Source organism: Tigriopus californicus, chromosome 11 (genome assembly GCF_007210705.1).
Source record: "Tigriopus californicus strain San Diego chromosome 11, Tcal_SD_v2.1, whole genome shotgun sequence".
In the NCBI taxonomy this organism is placed as follows: Eukaryota; Metazoa; Arthropoda; class Copepoda; order Harpacticoida; family Harpacticidae; genus Tigriopus; species Tigriopus californicus.
This window is the reverse complement of record NC_081450.1, coordinates 14,794,120-14,812,856: the sequence shown is the minus strand read 5'-3', so window position 1 is coordinate 14,812,856 and position 18,737 is coordinate 14,794,120. Positions and strand designations below refer to the sequence as shown.

Below are 18,737 nucleotides of genomic sequence, written 5' to 3'. Positions count from 1 at the left end.
CTATCCCTAAAGTGAGAAACATATTTTCATTTCAAGCTCACAAAATTGCTTGAAATTTGGTCAATATGTTCCTGAAACAATTTTCTTTAAATAATATTTTTAGCAAAAAATATTGACTGATTGTGTTTGTACTTCAAGACAGGTTTGAAGTCATTTAAGTATATTTACATGCCCTGGTTTGAAGCACATACCATCAATGGTTACAAAAATAATATTAGTCACATATTTGGTTCAATAGTTAGGCTAATGATTGACATTAAAAAAATTCTGCACCAAAAGTTGAGGTCTAACTTGGCGGGAAAGGTTTGGTGATCACAAAAAGGTGCCGTTTCCTTGCTTTAGTGTCCTTGTATAACCCTGTACATTTTACTAACCGCCCCTGTTGGAAACTGAATCTTCACTTCAAAAAATAAATAGATTGAATCCTCAATATGATTAAGGAAAATTGTCTGTTTAATGGTCACTACATTTGGATTGCAAGTTCGGATTTAAAAAATTGACAAGGTTAACAACTTTCACAATTTCACCTTGTCAAGAGCTTTTGTTTAAAGAGAAGCTCGGATCAGCCTTTGCTCTTTTCTTCAAACTCGATAGACAAAGCTGTGAAAGTTATCTTTACCATATGGATTTTCGTCCAGCGTTTTAGTCATTTTTAAAACTAACTTAAGGCCAAGAAAACATCTGCCATTGAGTAAATAGATATTCTGGCTTGAGTTGTGCGAGCCCTTTTGCTCGTGAAAGTCCACAGCAATATTGCTAAAGGTCAGGCTAATGAAGCTTTGTTACCTGTTTTTAATCCGGCGATACATGCAGTCAATGTAAGATCACCTCACAATCTTGTTATAAATTAGCCAAATATGATCTGTTTCGATTAAGCATAGCCCTGTTATCCTTATTCATATTATTGTTACCTACTAAAGCTAACTAGCACCGAAAAATCCAATTTTTCACTTCACTTTGTAACAAAACAAGTTAACTATGATAAGCTGAAACCCCCAATAAAATCATAGCTAGCCAGTAAACTCAAAATTCTTTTTTTGAGTGCTATTTTATGGTGGATATTCAAGAATACCATTTACAACCTTCATCTAGGAGGAATGTCTCAAGGGGTTCATTTTTTATAATTTTATCAAAGAGAGACCCCATGACCACAAACATAAGCAACGCCAAATGTCTAGCAAAAGATGAAGTAGAGTTTTGACAAATTATCGACCAGAGGACAGACCATTGTCAAGTTAAGAAACTAAATGAATTAAAGTGTTTAGTCTCAGAGCATATTATTCAGACAGACAGAGTTTGCATGTACGCACTTCATTACTTGCAAAATAAATTGAGCATTTCATATCACCATTAGTAATGTTATGCTCGATCCATGAAATTTATCCTCGGCTGGCGGTTAACAATAGTTTGGGGCATAATCAGAATAATGGAAATGAATAATGGATCAAGGTCACATTTTCAAAGCCTAAACTCATCGTCATTAAACATGCCATGGAAGGAGCTCCATTGTTCCATGTATTTATGAACCGGCATTTTTGCCATAGCTCAAAATAAGGCCTCGGAGTAAATGGAAATCGATTTAGCCGTAACTTGGGCATACGGAGAAGAACTATTTGTTGGCAACAATGGAAAAAGACGAAAAATGACCTTTGTTCGCCACCAGCATAGACAAAATCGATATGATGTTATTACTTCATAAAAAACTTTGGAATACGGTACAGGCCAAGTCATCTTACGTAAGTAAGATTAAAGCAAAACGACGATCTCTAAAGTCAAGAAGGTTAATCAAATGATATATTTCTCTTTTACAACCTAGTTAACAACTCGATTCGCCAATAACGGATATCGTATTCGATGATTAGACCTTAAGAATGATGAGGGGAAGAGGGTTGGAAACGTGCCAGTTGCCATGGATATGATTTGCTTTGCATTGACTTCACTTGAAACTTTCCACGGGTCAAGATGATGAGACCGTACGATGGGATTGATATTGTTGTAACAGTTGCGAGACATCATCTTGCGCTTGTTGGTCCTGTAAGAAAGCATATCGAACATGTGTAGTGCTGCTAATCTCTGCGTTCATAAAGGACAATCAATAGACGAGACTGAGTATTTAAAAAGCAATATATTGCTGAACATATCTTTTGCAAATGGAACAGTGAAGACCCTTAACACGGAATCAAGCGAGTCAAACGAGTAAAAAATAACTTTTTAACCTCAGTTTGGGTCTAATTCAAAAGATTTTAATTTAAAAAGATTCCACTTTGAAAATATGTTAAAATTTTCCCCAAATTGGTGGAAACAATTCCACTTGAAGTGAGACAATCCCACAGTCGTTGTGTTGTAAAGCACACTTACATCTGGATTTCTGATGGGAAGTTCGTCGGCCTTATCCAACCAAGCCACAGCTTGGGGGAGATCTCCGATTTTGATGAGCGACTTGGCCAAGAACTGTCGGTTTTCTTTCCATCCTTGCGGTTTGAGACGCTCGGCCTCAAGAAAGTGATCACGGGCTTCTTCCATAGAAGCCGAAGGCGGTTCGGCGAACAAGGCAGAGGCCGTTTTCCGCTCCCACCATGATAATTCGGCTACCTCGTAGCAGAACCTAAGCACCCAGACAATGTAAGCAGTCGATGGAGATCTTCTTCATGCTACAGAATGTGTCCTTACCTGCCCAATAAATGCTGAATGGTGTGGTCGGTGGGTGAGAGTTGGGCCGCTCGATCCACGTGCTTTTTGAACTCATACCCATCCAAGATTTTCTCCTTGATCCCGACAAATTCGCCTCGACAGCCCACCACAATGGCATACCATTTGTGGGCCTCCGCCGAGGCCTCATTGACGGCAATGGCCGCCTCGCCATAATTCACAGCTTCTTGTATTAAGTTCTTCTTGAGGTTGGTATCACCGGCCAATCCGGCGGCGATGGATTTCAAATAGATGGCTTTGCAGAGTCGCCAAAGATATTCGCTATTCCCCTGGAACTACAAAACCGAAAAAAAGATCAAGCTGTTGAATTATTCAAATTCAAACAAGCAACTCGGACGCGTCTAGCTCCTGGGAAAATTTGATTTTATGAAAAAGCAACACAATCGATTGGGTTATGACTAAATCTTCTTTGAGACAAGTGTTTGGGATCGTTCGATTCATATGACGAGGTCCATAAAATAGATTGGACAAATACAAAGGTAATCATTAGGGAACCTCCCACTTTTTGAAGGTTCTATTTAATTTAAGGATCCTTTTACAAATGCAAATGTTGAGCGGATGAGGTACAAATGAAGAGCGAGTTAGCTTCCGGATGAAAAAGGTAAATCATCAAATATATATACCTTGGGGAGTTGTTACGAAACACCATTTCGAAATACTGTTGCATTTTGAAGAAACTGGAATGATATAACTACGAATTCATCAATAGTTTTCAACTTTCAAGGTAGGCTGCCCAAGCCACAAGAGAATACACCAGTGGAAAAAATAATTGCTTATCATCTTCTATAAGTCTATTTAAACGATGCTAATCATCTTGGTCACCGGGACACTAACTCGCTACCTAGACGTTCGGGATACCAATGACTTTCTACTGGTAAACAGTACCCCCAAAAATTAGATGGAACCTTCAAGAAGTGGTCGGAATAACTGGCTGTTCGTTCATATGTTATTGCCCTTGATATCTATCCTGAATTTTAACCATACCCACGTGTGTCAACTCTAGTATATGCACTCCTTGGGACCAAAGTCATGACGTGCTCAGTAAAAGCATGGAACGTGTATCTTCCTGGATCCCAAAATGGCTCCATCCGTCTGGGATGTGGTTCTGGTTGAAGCCAAATCCAACTCACCTCGGATTCTTGGTCCCGGAGCATGGTCAAAGCCAAGGCCTGATCAGAGCCATGGCTCTCCATGAGTTGGTCCACCACGGGGAACAGTTCCAAGTGATCCGAATCGCCTTCAGGCTGCGATAAATTAGCCGCGGTCGAACTGATGGCCTGATCCAGCTGTTTGTGCAAATCTTCCACATCCGAATCGGTGGGTAGGTCAAAGAACTCGTCATCATCGGAAGACACGGCCGAAAAATATTCCGTGGTAGAGCCCGTGGAAGTGGCCGAACTGGACCCGAAATCCGTGGGTCGCTCCCGGGCTTGGCAAGCCAGATCCACCTCGGAAAAGGTCACACTCCGCAAGGCCGACCTTCAAAATACAAATCTGGGGCATTAGCATCGGACATGGTTCCCGTCGGTCCCACCGGTCCCACCGGGGGTGGAGGTCGTCGCCTCCAGGCGGAGGAGGTTGATCGCACCTGAGTGGTCGTCCGGGTCCGGGGCGGGCGGATGCTTTCTGTTCCTTGAGCTCTTGGATGGCAGCCTGAAGGTCTCGGATGGTGTTATTGAGCACGGTGAGCTCTTGGGTGACTTTGTGCGAGGTGAGCTCGTGACTCCATTCCAGGCGATGCGACAAGCGCTGAATCAGGAACACGCCGGAAGCGCCCACCAAGCAACCCGCCCCCAGCGCCGCCAGGAACGACCACTGTGAAGACCGCAAGGGCAAGTCCATGACGGAGATTCTGGCCCTGATCTAGCTAGCTGGCGAGGCCTAGGACATTGAGCACCATGCCCGATTCACGAGGATCCAGTCCGATCAGCCCTTGGATCAGCCTGAACAGAGCCTCGGCCGAACACTAGGCGGGTGGGCACTGGGCATTGGTGTCCACTTTGAAGGCCGACTACACAACAACCACCGGATGATGCACCAGGTCCGTTCAGTGGGCGCCGTTGGCGTCCTCGGATAGCTTGCTTGGTTAGGCTCTCGAAACCAGCTGCATCAGCTGGCTAGTGTACAATGTACACTGGGTTGCAGATTGTTGATATGAGATTTCCAGATGGAATAGAGAGCACAAAGAAAGTATGGTCCTTGCGTAGCTAACCTTTTGCTTCAGCTGTTGTTCTAGAAGTTTGAACAAAGATAGCTAAAGATAAGAAAAACTAACCTAAACTGACCTAGCCTGACCTAACCTTTCGGTTGCAAGGGCCTCGAAAACAGTGTCAGCTGACAAGCAAAAGGTTAGCTACTTAAGGATGATACAAAGAAAGTGTTCGGCCACGCGTGTGAAGTTTGGACACACTTTTGGACTTGAACTGGATGGCATGACACTCCAATCGGAGGCAAATTTTTTTTTGAAATGGGATGGCCAGACCGCGGGAAAACTAATTTTTGAAAATGTAAGAATATTTGACGTTTTTGGCTTGCAAACATGTTTTCCTTCGGCCCAATGTATACACAAAACCAATGATAGTCGGCACTCCACAGGGTTCGGCTGCGTGGCACATTCTATGTCACTGATCTTTTCATGGGTTAAAATGTATGTATGTATGCATGTATTGGGCTCAGTTATGGTGTGTAAATTACAATAAACTGGAGGTAAATATATGGATGAGTAAAGTGAGACCCAATTAACCCCTTAAGACATAGGGCTTGTTTTCAAGGGGATATAAAATAGCTTTTATTGCGACTCAGGGTCAGTCCAACCCAGATAAAACGTGATGAAAGTAGTTGTGTAAACATATGCAAGATAGTTTTTTTGAAGAGGGGTCAATCCAAAAAAGTTTGATTAAATTCTTTGAAAATTTGTTTTACCAAAAGAGCTCATAGAGCTTCTAGGGCTTCCACAAGAAATGTTATGGGCTCTAGTTTTTTGGGAAGAAAGCGTATTTTTAAGACTTCCACATTATTTTCTTCAGATTCTTTATCTTGAATGCTTGAATAGTTAAAGTTAGAGTGCTAGACTAGCACTCTAGTTAAAGTTAATGGAACATGTAGGATTTAGTAGTCAAACTTTGGGCGTTCTACCTGACATTTGAGGAGAAAATTATGTGACTGCAATGTTGTACTATTTTTGAAACTTATTGAGCCTTAATCAACGCGTTTTGAGGCTGACATAGAGCTGGTAATGTCATATGTCATTAAGAATGTGAATTGTTGACTCTAGTTGCAAATTCACCTAATCATTTATTTGATCTCATCAGTAGTAAGTAGATGTAGTGTCATTTAGCTTGTTCAGGGTAAGGTACTCTTTAAGAATCTCAATGAGGCACGAGCGGCTAGATATATATATACCTAGTGCCCTGCATTAAAAGAGTACGACAATGAGGCCACTGCACCATTGCGGTTGAATTTTGAACCTTCAATTCCGTTCCAAAACAATGAGTTTACATGACTCCTAGATCGAGACGAGCATATGTTTGTAAATGTTTTGTCTTAAGGGTTAGTTTAAGGCTGATGTTACTCTTCATCTGCAATCACAGCAACGCCACATTAAAAGCATGCATTTTTCCACAGAAAATGTAGAAAGTGCCTCATAAGTGGTGTTTAAAGCGTTCACAGTACGTTTAAAGGGGCCTGTAGGGTAGCTGAAGCCATATATAGCTTGTAGAACCACAATTTTTATAATGTAAAATTGTTTGGTTTGGATCTGGGACCCATGTAACACATTGTTCTGAAATGGATTTGAAGGTTCAAGATTTAACCGCTTGTGTGCGCTGATCTCACTGTCGTACCTTGAGAGTGTCTTGATCGTCTTGGTCGATATTTCAGAGTTGCACTTCTGCTTTGGCCGATAGATGGCGTTGCTCTAAGTTTGACTTCGGCAAAGATGTCCAAGTTGACTCGACTCGTTCTTGACTTTGGATGTTTAGTAGAGGCAAACATTTGTTGAGATAGCGGGAGAACAACTTTTTTTCGGAAACAAGATATCAACATTTGGCAAAGAATGCCTATAAATTCAAGAATCTGTCAGGATATATGATTTTCTCCACCTCAAACTCAGATAACGTTATAATCCTCGATAGACGCAATGCACTCTACTTCTAAGTAACAGACCAACAAGTATTCCTTGAGTTGAAACAAAGATGTACTGAATCCATTTTATCGTAGAAAATCATCTCATTAGTTGTTCAACGATGCCAGCATAAATGTTGAGATACGTGAGCGAAGTTCAGTCACCCTCCAAGTGAAGATGCGGAGCTCATCTGCAAGCTTTAGTTTCCTTTCAAGCAAACGTAAGAGAGAGAGAGAACTTCTTCCGAGTGATGCCATCTTGTCTAGTTGAATGTCTTTTCTGTGTGGATTTGGCAGCACACTGAATCACCAGCATCCGGGCTTTATTTCAGAATGTTGTTTGCACAAATTGCACTTATTTGACGACAATTTTGACACATTTGGAAGCATGGCAGAACAGGTAATTGTATCAATGTTAATTATAGAGATATTGCCGTTTTCGGTACCAATGTGTTGGATGGCCAAGTTAATTAAGATGACTAGAAATATTACTTCGAAACGTCATATTGGTAAGAGAATGTTAATTGATCACATTTCAAAAGGTATTTCCACCTTACCCTGACAGGATTTTCCCTCTGGCTATTGTCCAAAAGTAACCAAAAAATATTCCAGAATATTCCTATGAACAAACAAGAAGGGGCTTTAAGGGCTGAAAGGAAACCGAAATATGGAATTCTAGCTCCAGCAAAGCAAGGAATAAGAAGCAAAATCACAGAACCTTGGTTTATAACTAGTTTTTGAAGATGCAGATTCCAAATTGACCCTGTGAACTGAAAGAAAAGAAGTACCAAAACTTAAATAAAATATGGCGCCCACAGGAGAGGAAAGCTTTCCGCAAACCAGGAGCGCGGAAATGTCATTTGGCTCATTTGTATGGCCTGTCATTTTAATTGTTAATGTTTTCATTAATTCTATCTGGTTGTAAAGTCCCGGGACATTCTATTCTTCTGTTTGCTCGATCCACAGCTGATGATTTAGGGTTGCTCAGCGGTTCAGCATACCCATTACAAGCCTGACACGACTCTCCAGAGAGTGTGGGCTCAAATCCCGCTTTGGGAAATGACCATCATGAGTAGTGATGGGGAAATATGTAAGTCTTTTCCCAAAAGATATGCTCATAAAATATGTAGAAATTCTGTAAATATGCAAAGGTTCTTCCAATATGCACCAAAATTGCAAAAATATACATATCACTGTGCAGTTTTATTTTAGATATTTCCCATCACATCTTATCTACAGTTGTTGTCAAACTTAAATAGTAGTTCTCTTCAAAAGGTATGGCGCAATAGGGCATGTCAAGTGAAGGAAAGTCATGGAGAATGTGGCCTGGCGCTCTGAATTAGGACATTTTGGGGAGCGTCAGTTGTTCGTGAACGGGTTTACTTGACAGGCCCTATAAGGAATGGTTTTAAGGGGCTTAGCTTCTTCCATTATTTTCTTACCCCCCAATGGTAAAAAGAGGGCAAATGTCTAGATGGGTTGGTAGCTTTCAGGCTCATGCGTGGTTGCGTGATTTCGAAACAGAAGGCCTTGGAAGTAAACAATTCTAAAATATTATGACTACGACTAAAAAGGCATGGGCGTGTCAGGGTAAGTTGTTAATATTTTAGACTCAGACACCGGATTTTGAACGGCACCTAACCTTTTGGTTGCAAGGGCGGGGGATCACTTAAGCAATAGCACAAACCTGCGGCAGCTCAGTTGCAAGGGCCCACAGATGGGAGTGCCACTCTCATTCTTGTGTTAACGTTTATATTGTAATCTCTTTTGCTTGATTGACGCACCAGATACTTTGCCACCCAGAACTGTGAGTCAGGGGGCCGTATGAACAGTCTTAGGCGTCTGGGACTAGTTTGGATGACTTTGACATTGACACCATTTAAGTAATAAAATTATTGATTGCTTATCCACTAGGCACCATTTGAAGTTTCAGCTCGCGAATTCTACTTCATCCTATCTCAAGCGGCGAAACTCAAATCAATTCTGTTATAAGTTCCGTCAATTCAATGTGTTTAAAATACTTGAAGCACAATTTTTTAAAGCCAAGTAGTTGATATTGAATAAAATTATACGGATTGCATATATTTCAGTTCAAAACATGTTCAGAAAATGCATCTAAAAAGACCTTAACAGAATATTTTTTTTTCTCACACGTCTTAAACAACTTTCGACTATTTTCAAGATTTTGGTGCTCCAATCATAGAAAACCCCATAATCATGCATGAGGGAAAAATCTGCTCCCAAGATGGCGTGGCTTGAAATCATGCCATTTGAAGCAAACATTTTGTTGTTCAATTTTGCTTCCCTCTAATGTTTGATGGAATTATGTAGGTGTTGATTTTTTAACAGGTCTTAAGTCAGACTTGGACATGTTTTTGAGCAAGCCTCCAGAGAGGCCCTATTTTTAAAGGCTTGTTATTCTGCCAATTATAATTTGTTAATGGATTAGAAAATTTATTAATGCAGGGTTCAATAAGAATTATAAATAATAGTTTGGCACTGCTATGAAATGCAATAATTGTACTTATTCACAAGAACCGAAAATGGGCTTTAGCCAGAAAAAGCTCTTTATTGATTGTTTCTGTTGCTTGAATTTAGCTTTTGAAGCGTCAAAACAATTGTCTTTAATTATGTGACTTGTACTTTTTATTCTTTAGAACCTCATCTGTATTAAAAAGTGCGCCAATGATATCCCAAGAATATCTGCTGAAATCATCTTGGATTACATGATGTGCTGTGTCCGCCAAAAGATCCAAAATGTGCAAAAAAAAATCGCTAAGTGGAAAAACATGCAAAAATATGCAGTTTGGCCAATTATTGCCTAAAATATGCGATTGCTATTTTCCCCATCTCTACTTAGGAACCATGGTAGCTGAGTGGTCTAATGTACCCAATAGAGGCACAAAATAGCTCCCCAGAGGGCATGGGTTTGAAGCCCGCCTTCGGAGAAAACCTACTTATGAAGGAGGAGACGCGTTGCAGTGGTTAGCGCAGTTTCCTTACATGAGAGAGGTCCCCAGTTTAATTCATCTCTCTGAGACCTTTCTCAAGGAAACCTTCAGATGCTTACCACGCCCACAGACAGAGTACCAAATTGCAAACTGTTGCGGACATAACATTGCCTTGCCATTGAAAGAGTTTATGGACGATTGAAAAAGGTCATTTCAAAGGACCAAGAAATGACTGAAGAAACACAGCCTAATTCCGTTTGACTGGAACCAAATCTTATTCCAATGAGAGACAGAGTACAATCATTACGCCTCCCCTGTCATTTTTGACCCTCGAATCTGGCCCTCTCAGCCACATTCTTCAACTTTCAGATTCTCTCATGTAGTCTCATCCAGAGCTGCTCATGCAGCAGCGGTGACAGTTGTAGCTGCAAGTGCCATGTTCATACGGCTTACCCTATCCATTCCATCCATCTATCCAGAGAGGCATCCAGATTCCATTAGAACTCTTCGGACAGTAGTAGCAGTTTTCAGTAGTATGCTGTGGTGATCCTGACCGTCCTTACTGACTTTGGAGGACGTTCAAGCTCGTTCCACTCGTTGTTTTTGGGGTGTGCCATTTCCCTGGAGAATCATGCCCTAAAACAGAAAGGATTGCTGTGTGAGTCGGACGTGCGGATGGTCATTTTCTGGCAACTCATACCCACACCCCACCGATTCAAGAGCCAAAAGATCAACCCAATCCCCTCGTCTTGATCACGATCCGTAAGTTCCAACCTCGATTTGTCCCCTAAGTCTTCTAAGAAATCTTAGAGGATCATCTCTGATTTAGGGTGGGTTGGGTTTGTAGATTAGAGCTATTCGGAAAGAAACATGAAGTTGGGATCAAAAGGTAGTTTGAAGTGATGGAGATTTTCGAAGCCAAACTTTTCACCAAGGTTGAACAGGCTTACACGTGAATATAGTCTTGGCTCAAGCACGAGGACCCACGATTTTGTTTTCATAAAGATTGCCTTTTACTACAATTTTATGAAGGATACTCTAGCCTGGACTTGGGTATATTCTCATTGTTGGTTCATCTGATCGAACTACCTTTTCCGACCTTGAAAAGGCGGTAAAGCTTGACCTCAACGGCCCAGGCGAACACTATCAGGGCTGGAATTCGTGTATTGTCGCAGAGAAAATTCTAGAAATATAAAGTGGTTGTTCATGCAAGTTATCAATGAGGTGGTTTATAAGTCTTAGAAAAGTGTGTGAGGCTCAGTTTTGGAGTTCCATTGATGTTTATAATGACATGGCCTTACCCAGCCATACTAATTAATGATATTAAAATTTAGTTTAGAAGGTTTAAGTGTGTTTATGAAATAGATAGAAAGAAAGAAATAAAAAACATTTTGAGAAAAACTAAATCAAACTTACAAAATCTAGCGTCATTGAACAACGCATTAGTAAAGCATCTTACTGGTATGTGAATAAGGTTTATATCCGTAACTTTGCTCCAACGGGCTACGGTGCCCGTTGACTTTCTTTCCTTGATTTGAGTTTATTTCCATCATAATTGAGTTAGCCCACAGCATAGCATTTATATACTGAATGAGTTTTCAAGCAAATGAGTTGTTCTTATTTGTCTAACTTGTCATGTGAGTTTGTGTGAGTGAAGGCGTGTGGTCTCCCATACAAAGTTGGTTTCATACCTTAGTGAATCTATCAAGTAAAAGTAGTCTCGCTAGCTCTAGCTCCATGTAAATAAAAAGATCCTCGTGGTGAACTAGAGAGTTGTAACTGTTCATATGGCTTGGTTTATTTTATCGTTTTGAACATCAACTTCCTGCTTTAGTCATGCATTGCAATTCTGGCATGCTCGGTTCAAAGCTGGAGTGGTGATATACCCTCTGTGAATGAGGATGCGAAGCGAAACTCGGGATCATCAACATCATTTGCAAGCAGGTAGCAAATATTTTGAGCAGGCATTATTTCCCAACGTTTTTCTGTCCTTAACCAATTCTGTCTCTCTCGAGACTGAGTGGGTCATTATTAATTGTTAATGACCCAATTGAACTTCTTGCTATCATCATAAAGAAGAAAAAAGAGAGTGACAACGAACGTGTAGAAGTCGAGCAAGTGTGACATACTTCCTTTCCGAGGAATCTCTGACGTGTTCTAATTGAGCCCTCCGCTAAATATTTGTATAGCCTGGCCCCCATTGAAAATCGATACACTCTCTCTCGATTTGATCAAAGCGGCCTTTTCTTGGCCATTCCTTTCTTCCAGAACGCACGCACATAAGGAAGGGTCTGTCCGGCCAAAGTATGGTGCTTCATCCGAACCCTGCCCAACTCAATGCGATCACTTCACAAGTGCAAGTAGACCAACAGAGCTCGAAACTGAAGGATTGTTGGTCATGTCGGATCATTGGCGGAGGTTTCCATTTGGCCATTGCTGCCTTCGTGGGCTCGAATTATCGTCAAATGCCAAATGCCATGAGCAAGGCCTTCATTCTCACTTTTAGTACGGGTAAGTGAGGCTCGAGTGTGGAAGATGAAAGCCTGTCATCGGCCTGGAGATAAAGTTTCAAGTGTTCTCTTTGTGTATTTACGTATTTACGATTATCGATTGCAACGTGTCTTTATTTCAAATGCCTTCTAACATTTGATCAGCCAATCGTTTTGGGAAATATCTTTATTTCAAATGCCTTCTAACATTTGATCAGCCAATCGTTTTGGGAAATATTTTCCAGTAGTGGGAGCCTATTTAATTGCAAACAAAGGCCAGTTCAGTGCGCGCATGAGAGCTTGGCACACTTGTGATTGCAGTTCAGCTGGCGCTTGAGCCCTGGACTGGAACTGGCCAAGAAGCCTTTCATTGTATCTTGTTTGTGGCCTTTCTTTTTCCAGGTTTGGCATGTCTAGGCGTTGCACGTGTAGCTCACCTCCCTCCATTCGCTCGGTTTCCCGGGGCTTCCACTGCGCAGTGATCTCATCGTGAGCCATGTCTCAACACGCCTCCGGGTCGTCCCTGCCCAATTCTTCGCCCGAGATCAAGATCGACGCTTCCCATCCTCAAGCCTATCTCTATCAGCAACGGCGAAGCTCCAAGAACCCGTCAGAGAATAGCGGCGCTCACGGGCGCAAGAAAAAGACATTTTTCCGCGTACCTTTCTTCATCAAGGTCCCCGCCAAAGTGGGCAAGCGCATGGTGAACATGCTCTTTCGGGCCCCGCAATCCAAGAAGATGGCTGAGGGCGTGGTGACCAGTTCGGGGGTGGGCGAAGCCTCGATTTACCATGCCCTGGTCGTGATCTTCCTGGAGTTCTTCGCCTGGGGTCTGTTGACCTCACCCATGATCACGGTGCTGAATAAGACCTTCCCGGACCACACGTTTCTCATGAATGGCCTCATTGTGGGCATCAAGGGGTTTCTTTCGTTTCTTTCGGCTCCGTTGATTGGGGCCTTGTCAGATATTTGGGGGCGCAAGTTTTTCCTCTTAGTCACCGTGTTCTTCACGTGCGCCCCCATCCCTCTCATGATGATCAACACGTGGTGGTACTTCGCCATGATCTCCATTTCGGGCGTGTTTGCCGTCACCTTCAGCGTCGTGTTCGCCTATGTGGCCGATGTGACGGATGAAAGTGACCGTTCCGCTGCCTACGGCCTTGTGTCCGCCACTTTTGCCGCCAGTTTGGTCACCAGCCCCGCTTTGGGCGCCTACATTGAACAGGTGTACTCCGAGGATGTGGTCGTGACCTTGGCCACGGCCATCGCTATCCTGGACGTGTTCTTCATCTTGGTGGCCGTGCCCGAATCCTTGCCGGACAAATGCAAGCCCGCTTCTCGCGGACTGACCTTCGAACAGGTGGACCCTTTCGCAGCTCTCCGCAAGATCTGGAAGGACAAAACCATTCTGATGCTGTGCGTGACCGTGTTTCTGTCCTATCTGCCAGAGGCGGGTCAATATTCGTGCTTCTTCGTGTATCTCCGTCTGGTGATGGGATTTTCCAAAGAGGCCGTAGCCATGTTCATCGCCACGGTCGGAATCTTGTCGGTGATTGCCCAGACCGGCTTGTTGACCATGTTGATGAAAACTATCGGGAGCAAGCATACCATCATGATCGGGCTGCTCTTCGAGATGCTCCAGTTGATGTGGTATGGATTTGGCTCGCAAACCTGGATGATGTGGGCCGCTGGTGTCTTAGCATCCATTTCAAGGTATGTTAGCTATCAGCATTTGATGTAAAAAAAAAATAGTTATTTCGTCAATGAATAACATAGTGATCGTATTATATTCAATTCCAGCATCACTTATCCAGCCATAAGTGCATTCGTCTCCATGCACGCGGATGCGGACAAGCAAGGCCTCGTGCAAGGCATGATCACGGGCATGCGAGGCCTGTGCAACGGTCTGGGACCGGCCATGTTTGGCTTGGTCTTTAGTCTGTTCCACGTGAATCTGAACGAGAAAGACCTGAAAGAGACAGAGGTCACGGCCGAGCCTCCCGGCAACCTGGGGTTAGTCACAGAATTGATCCCGGGTCCCCCTTTCGTGTTTGGGGCCTTGTTAGTCATTCTGGCCTTGATGGTGTCGGCCTTCATTCCTGACAGCATAAGCCATCCCCTCACCTTAGACAGTCCCACTTCAACCATGGCTCTGAGGCGAAATCTGGAGAAGAAACTCTCGTTGCAAGACTACAAGAAGTCGGATGACGACGATGACGAGCTTTACAGTGAGCACGACGGGACCACAGTCCCTCTGATCCATGCTACGAGTTCCTCGGCTGCAGTATTATAGCAACAAACCTTTCCCGTAGTCCTAGCAGTGCATAAGTTGCCCGCCCATATGCAGAAGACAACATCAATCGCCCGATCCTGTCCACTGATTTACCATGACAGTCAGGAGATGGGAGATGGTGAACCAGCCGAGGATCATGTCAAAGCCCGACCAAAGGCACCAGGAACGTTTGGCTCAAGAATCACCCTTTGAATGATCTGCTCTAACTCGTCCTAAGTTCTTTTAATAAAGTGGGGGAGCGCAGGAATGCTTCTCTGGATGTTCCAATGTTTATAACTGGTGGAGATGGACACCAGATCTTGAATGGGTCGTGACCGCCAACCGATCGAGAAGTGAGTCTTAATAAGGCCATCGACAGGACTTAGAAGGCCGCGGGACGCGTGTCGTTCAGCTACTCCAGCCTTGATCGCTCCGAACTTCTATGCGTGACGATCCATCCTCTGTGTTGGCTGTGATGAAGACGAGGATTGGAGTAATGATATATGAACAGTGATTGTTATGAACAGAATGATGTGCAATCTTCGTCACACGTTGAAGTAATAAATTACGAATACTTTTTTTTCTTCTCGTGCAAGATCTTGGCTTTTCTTAATGCCCGTTTATTCAAAGACCAAGCTCTTATTCTTTATGAAAATCAATAACTGGATGAATTTGGCGGATCGCCATCCGGATGAAGAAGACAAGACTCTCATTTCAAGTTGATCTTCTTGGCGATCGCTCGAACATCCTCGCCCGAAAAAGGGCACGTGGGGTAGAACTGATGGCAACCCTGGGCTCCTTCTAAACCTCGGATAAGCTGACCCATGTGTGCAGCGTAGTGATATCTAGAGGGGGTTCCAGAGGCCAAGGAGGTGACTCTGAAATAGGAGGAATCATGATACGAAAACTGTACCTCTCAACTCAATTTGTGGATTTGTTACCCAATCAGTGACATGAGTGACCTCTCTCCATCTGTGACTCCGTACGAGGTCGATTTGGCGTATAGCTCACATACCAACTTGGGTAGACACACTTCTGTGATGGCTGTGATAATTTTCATTTGTTCGTCTGAAAAGAGTTGAATTAATGGATGGTGTTCAGATTCCTGGATGGAGTAATATTTTTTTAACAGATGGCGTCATTAGATGGTCCCTGCTGCGAATTTTAATTGCACATTACTCGAAGCATCAATTTAGAAAAATATACCATCTATTGCAGGGTGGATTATATTGTTAGGTGATTCTTCTACGGAAATGAAGGCAAGAGCAATAACATTCAATCTGTCGTGGTGCTCCTGGAAAGACCCTCCAATTTGATTACTCGGCTCATTAAGTTATAGACGTCGTTCTTTGCGAGACAGATGTTATTCCTCTTGTTTCACTTTGGAGAGAAATACCTGGGAAAGTATTCAAGTGTTAATTAAAAGGGCTCGTATAATGATTGGTAAAAGTATCAAAATTATCGAATTGCTTGTAATGGTATCTAGAGAGCGGTCTGCTTGAACTGCACATTGGGAGCGTCATCACCGATGTGATCCGAGTGAGCGAAAGGAAAGAATACCACATCCTATGGTCGTCATTATCTGAGTTTTTTTCTTCTACTCTTCGTGGCCTTTTGGGGTGAAGCCTATTTTTAACATTCATTGAAAAAATTAATCATATTCATGCATGGACCCATTTTTTCAAATTCTTTATTGCGAGTAGTACTATTTCTCATTGGATATTTTAGTACGTTGTTGTACGATGCAATCAGTTTCACTTTTTGGTGGTTAAGGACCCATTTTTTGTTTATTTGATTTCTGAGGTCAACAATTACCAGTTGAGCGGCAGATAAATATAGATAAATATTGCGCCCAAATCAGCAATTGTTCGAGGAGTAACCGTAAGACGCAAACTAGACCACATTTTAAGGATTCATTCATTTAGGTCAAAAGAGTTCTTTGTGAATCGATGGCAATATTTTTGAGCACTATCTGTGTTCACCATAAAATGTTGTACATTAGCAACTAAAAATCCTCATTTTAAAATGTTTTAGCAAGGGAATTGGGGTGGTACAGGCTTAAATGTTGAAGCTTTATTTCATATCGTTTTGTTCTGATGAAACTATTGCTTCCCCTTAAAGCAGAAAAATATTTCTTGCCCCAATCAGGACAAGAAACTGAGGAGTAAGTTTTAAACCAAAGAGGTTTTTAATCCGAGTCTTCATCATTACCAAAAGAGCGGCACATATGATGACTTTGAACGCGTTGATCAACTCCCCGTTCTCGTTACATTTGATTTTATAATTCAAATTTAAACAACTCACCCACCACTTTTCCTTTATCACCTGCCGTACCTCTGTATCAAAACCCCTTTATAGTTAATATCAGAACAACTAAGTTCTTGATAGCTTGTGCTTTGCATTAAAGAGTTCGTTGCCATCATATCGACATTCAAGGTTGTGCTGCCATTTGCTTTGAAGGAGCTGTGGTTGGCATTCTCACACAACCAGCAAGAATGTCCTTGGAAAGTCAGCTAGTGATTGGCTAACTTCGAGCGAACAAGGAAGCATAACGAATAACTGGATGGGGCTACTAAGCAACATGGCCAAACCACTCTGGCTATCAACAGTCAAAAAACCACTTGGCCTCAAGCATGATTTAACCCGGATTCAAGACAATTCTATGCCAAATCGGAAATACATATGCACTGCAAGATCTGAATGCAGTACATATTGTGCTGTTCCGTACCTTGTAGAGCTTCACTTTCAGGGGTCTCCGACCGTGCTCGTGCTCCCATTTCTTCGGCGGATCCTTGGATCGAGATGAGTCCCACTGAGATTCCTATAGAGGTGACCGAGGCCAGAACATAGTCGGTAAGGATGGAATCTGACAGGAGCAAGGTCAACAGTAGGATCACGATCCCTCCGAGAATGGGATTCCGGAGCAGATGGCGCTCTCTTAACGTATTCACAGCCATGTTGAATGGCAAATGTGGCAATGACAAAATCGGGAGTGATTTCCAATGAAGAGTTACAATCGAGTCATGGACGCATTTCACCACCGACCAAAAAAACAAACAAACACCCAAGTCACTTTGAACACTTTCTAGTTGAGGTGTAAGTATTGTAGGTATTCACTGGGAACAAGAAAAATGTTATCGGACTATCTATCCCTTTGGCAGTTAAAGGTTAGAAGTGGATGCAAGCCCGATTCTGTCGTCCCATCCGAATTGAAATTCGATGCAGACTGCTCCTTCATAACGTTACAACATTGGCCTTGAAAGTTCCAAATAACAGAGGATAGTCATCTATCGGGGTGGATGACCCTAAGCCAGGACCAAGACATTCCTTGATACGCATGAACAGATGCGAGAGATTGCTTCCAGAATGGACATGTCACGTATCTTTCTTCATTTTAAAGGGTAGCAATATTTTTTGTATTGTTCATTTATGGTTCCTCATATTAGTCTTAATAATTCAGCAGCAGTATGGGATCAATTTCATACTGTTTCTCATTGGCACTTAATTCTTAAAGCACAAAAAAATGATAATGATCCTCATTGGTCATTGGTCCTTTACTCTAAAAAATCAATTTCATCCTCTTCATTGAGTGCTTTTTGGCTGCTCCAGTACTATTTTATGAGTCTTGTTTATGATTGAGTATAGTTCTCATCATCCACGATTCATGTCTTTATCAATTTGTGGTCTAAACTTGACGCATTTTCGAACATGTAAAATCTGGAGTGAGATTCCTTTTTACGTCAGGTGCAACTGTTTAAAAAAAATAATATCAAATAATCCAAGAGTGAATCTTTTGTTTAGGACATTTGTTTCCTTTTATTTTCATCAAATAGCTAGGTCACATAAGATGCTTCCAAAGATTTAAGATCATAAAATCATGAAGCAGCATAATTCAAAATTAAACCTTGTGAAAAGTTCACTCCAGTGAAGAGTCATCCCTGGTTTTTCGGCAACTGTTGTAGCCACTACATGAACAAGGCAGAGGAGAGGGGTGATAAGCGTCGCTTGGTCGATCAGGATACACCAACACTCGCACACGCCTTTCCTCCAAATGTGTGAGAGGCTGCTCAGCAAAGCACAACCATCCAAGCATCCAACCAAGCCAGCTTTTTGCACCAAAGATGCCTTGAGGGTATCGGCCTCTTGGTTGCTTCCAAGTTGCTTCCTCACTCACCCACAGAACCAACCCGGGAC

The 18,737-nt window shown here is 42.5% G+C and overlaps 3 protein-coding genes across 3 annotated transcripts; 1 reads left to right on the top strand and 2 right to left on the bottom strand.

Moving 5' to 3' along the window:
* Positions 1–1,772: 1,772 nt before the first annotated feature.
* LOC131890552 (regulator of microtubule dynamics protein 1-like) lies at positions 1,773–4,912 on the bottom strand. Its single transcript, XM_059239917.1, has 5 exons — positions 4,298–4,912; positions 3,840–4,188; positions 2,671–2,984; positions 2,359–2,605; positions 1,773–2,032 (listed from the first exon to the last, which is right to left on the bottom strand). Exons 1-5 carry the CDS (start codon positions 4,549–4,551, stop codon positions 1,958–1,960), a joined length of 1,239 nt encoding a protein of 412 aa, XP_059095900.1. The 5' UTR covers positions 4,552–4,912; the 3' UTR covers positions 1,773–1,957.
* A 5,258-nt stretch (positions 4,913–10,170) lies between these two features.
* On the top strand, positions 10,171–15,138 carry LOC131890154 (hippocampus abundant transcript 1 protein-like). Its single transcript, XM_059239445.1, has 4 exons — positions 10,171–10,544; positions 12,051–12,293; positions 12,674–13,984; positions 14,072–15,138. Exons 3-4 carry the CDS (start codon positions 12,768–12,770, stop codon positions 14,562–14,564), a joined length of 1,710 nt encoding a protein of 569 aa, XP_059095428.1. The 5' UTR covers positions 10,171–10,544; positions 12,051–12,293; positions 12,674–12,767; the 3' UTR covers positions 14,565–15,138.
* LOC131890155 (uncharacterized) lies at positions 14,873–17,830 on the bottom strand. Its single transcript, XM_059239446.1, has 3 exons — positions 17,272–17,830; positions 15,485–15,611; positions 14,873–15,421 (listed from the first exon to the last, which is right to left on the bottom strand). Exons 1-3 carry the CDS (start codon positions 17,498–17,500, stop codon positions 15,253–15,255), a joined length of 525 nt encoding a protein of 174 aa, XP_059095429.1. The 5' UTR covers positions 17,501–17,830; the 3' UTR covers positions 14,873–15,252.
* Positions 17,831–18,737: the final 907 nt, after the last annotated feature.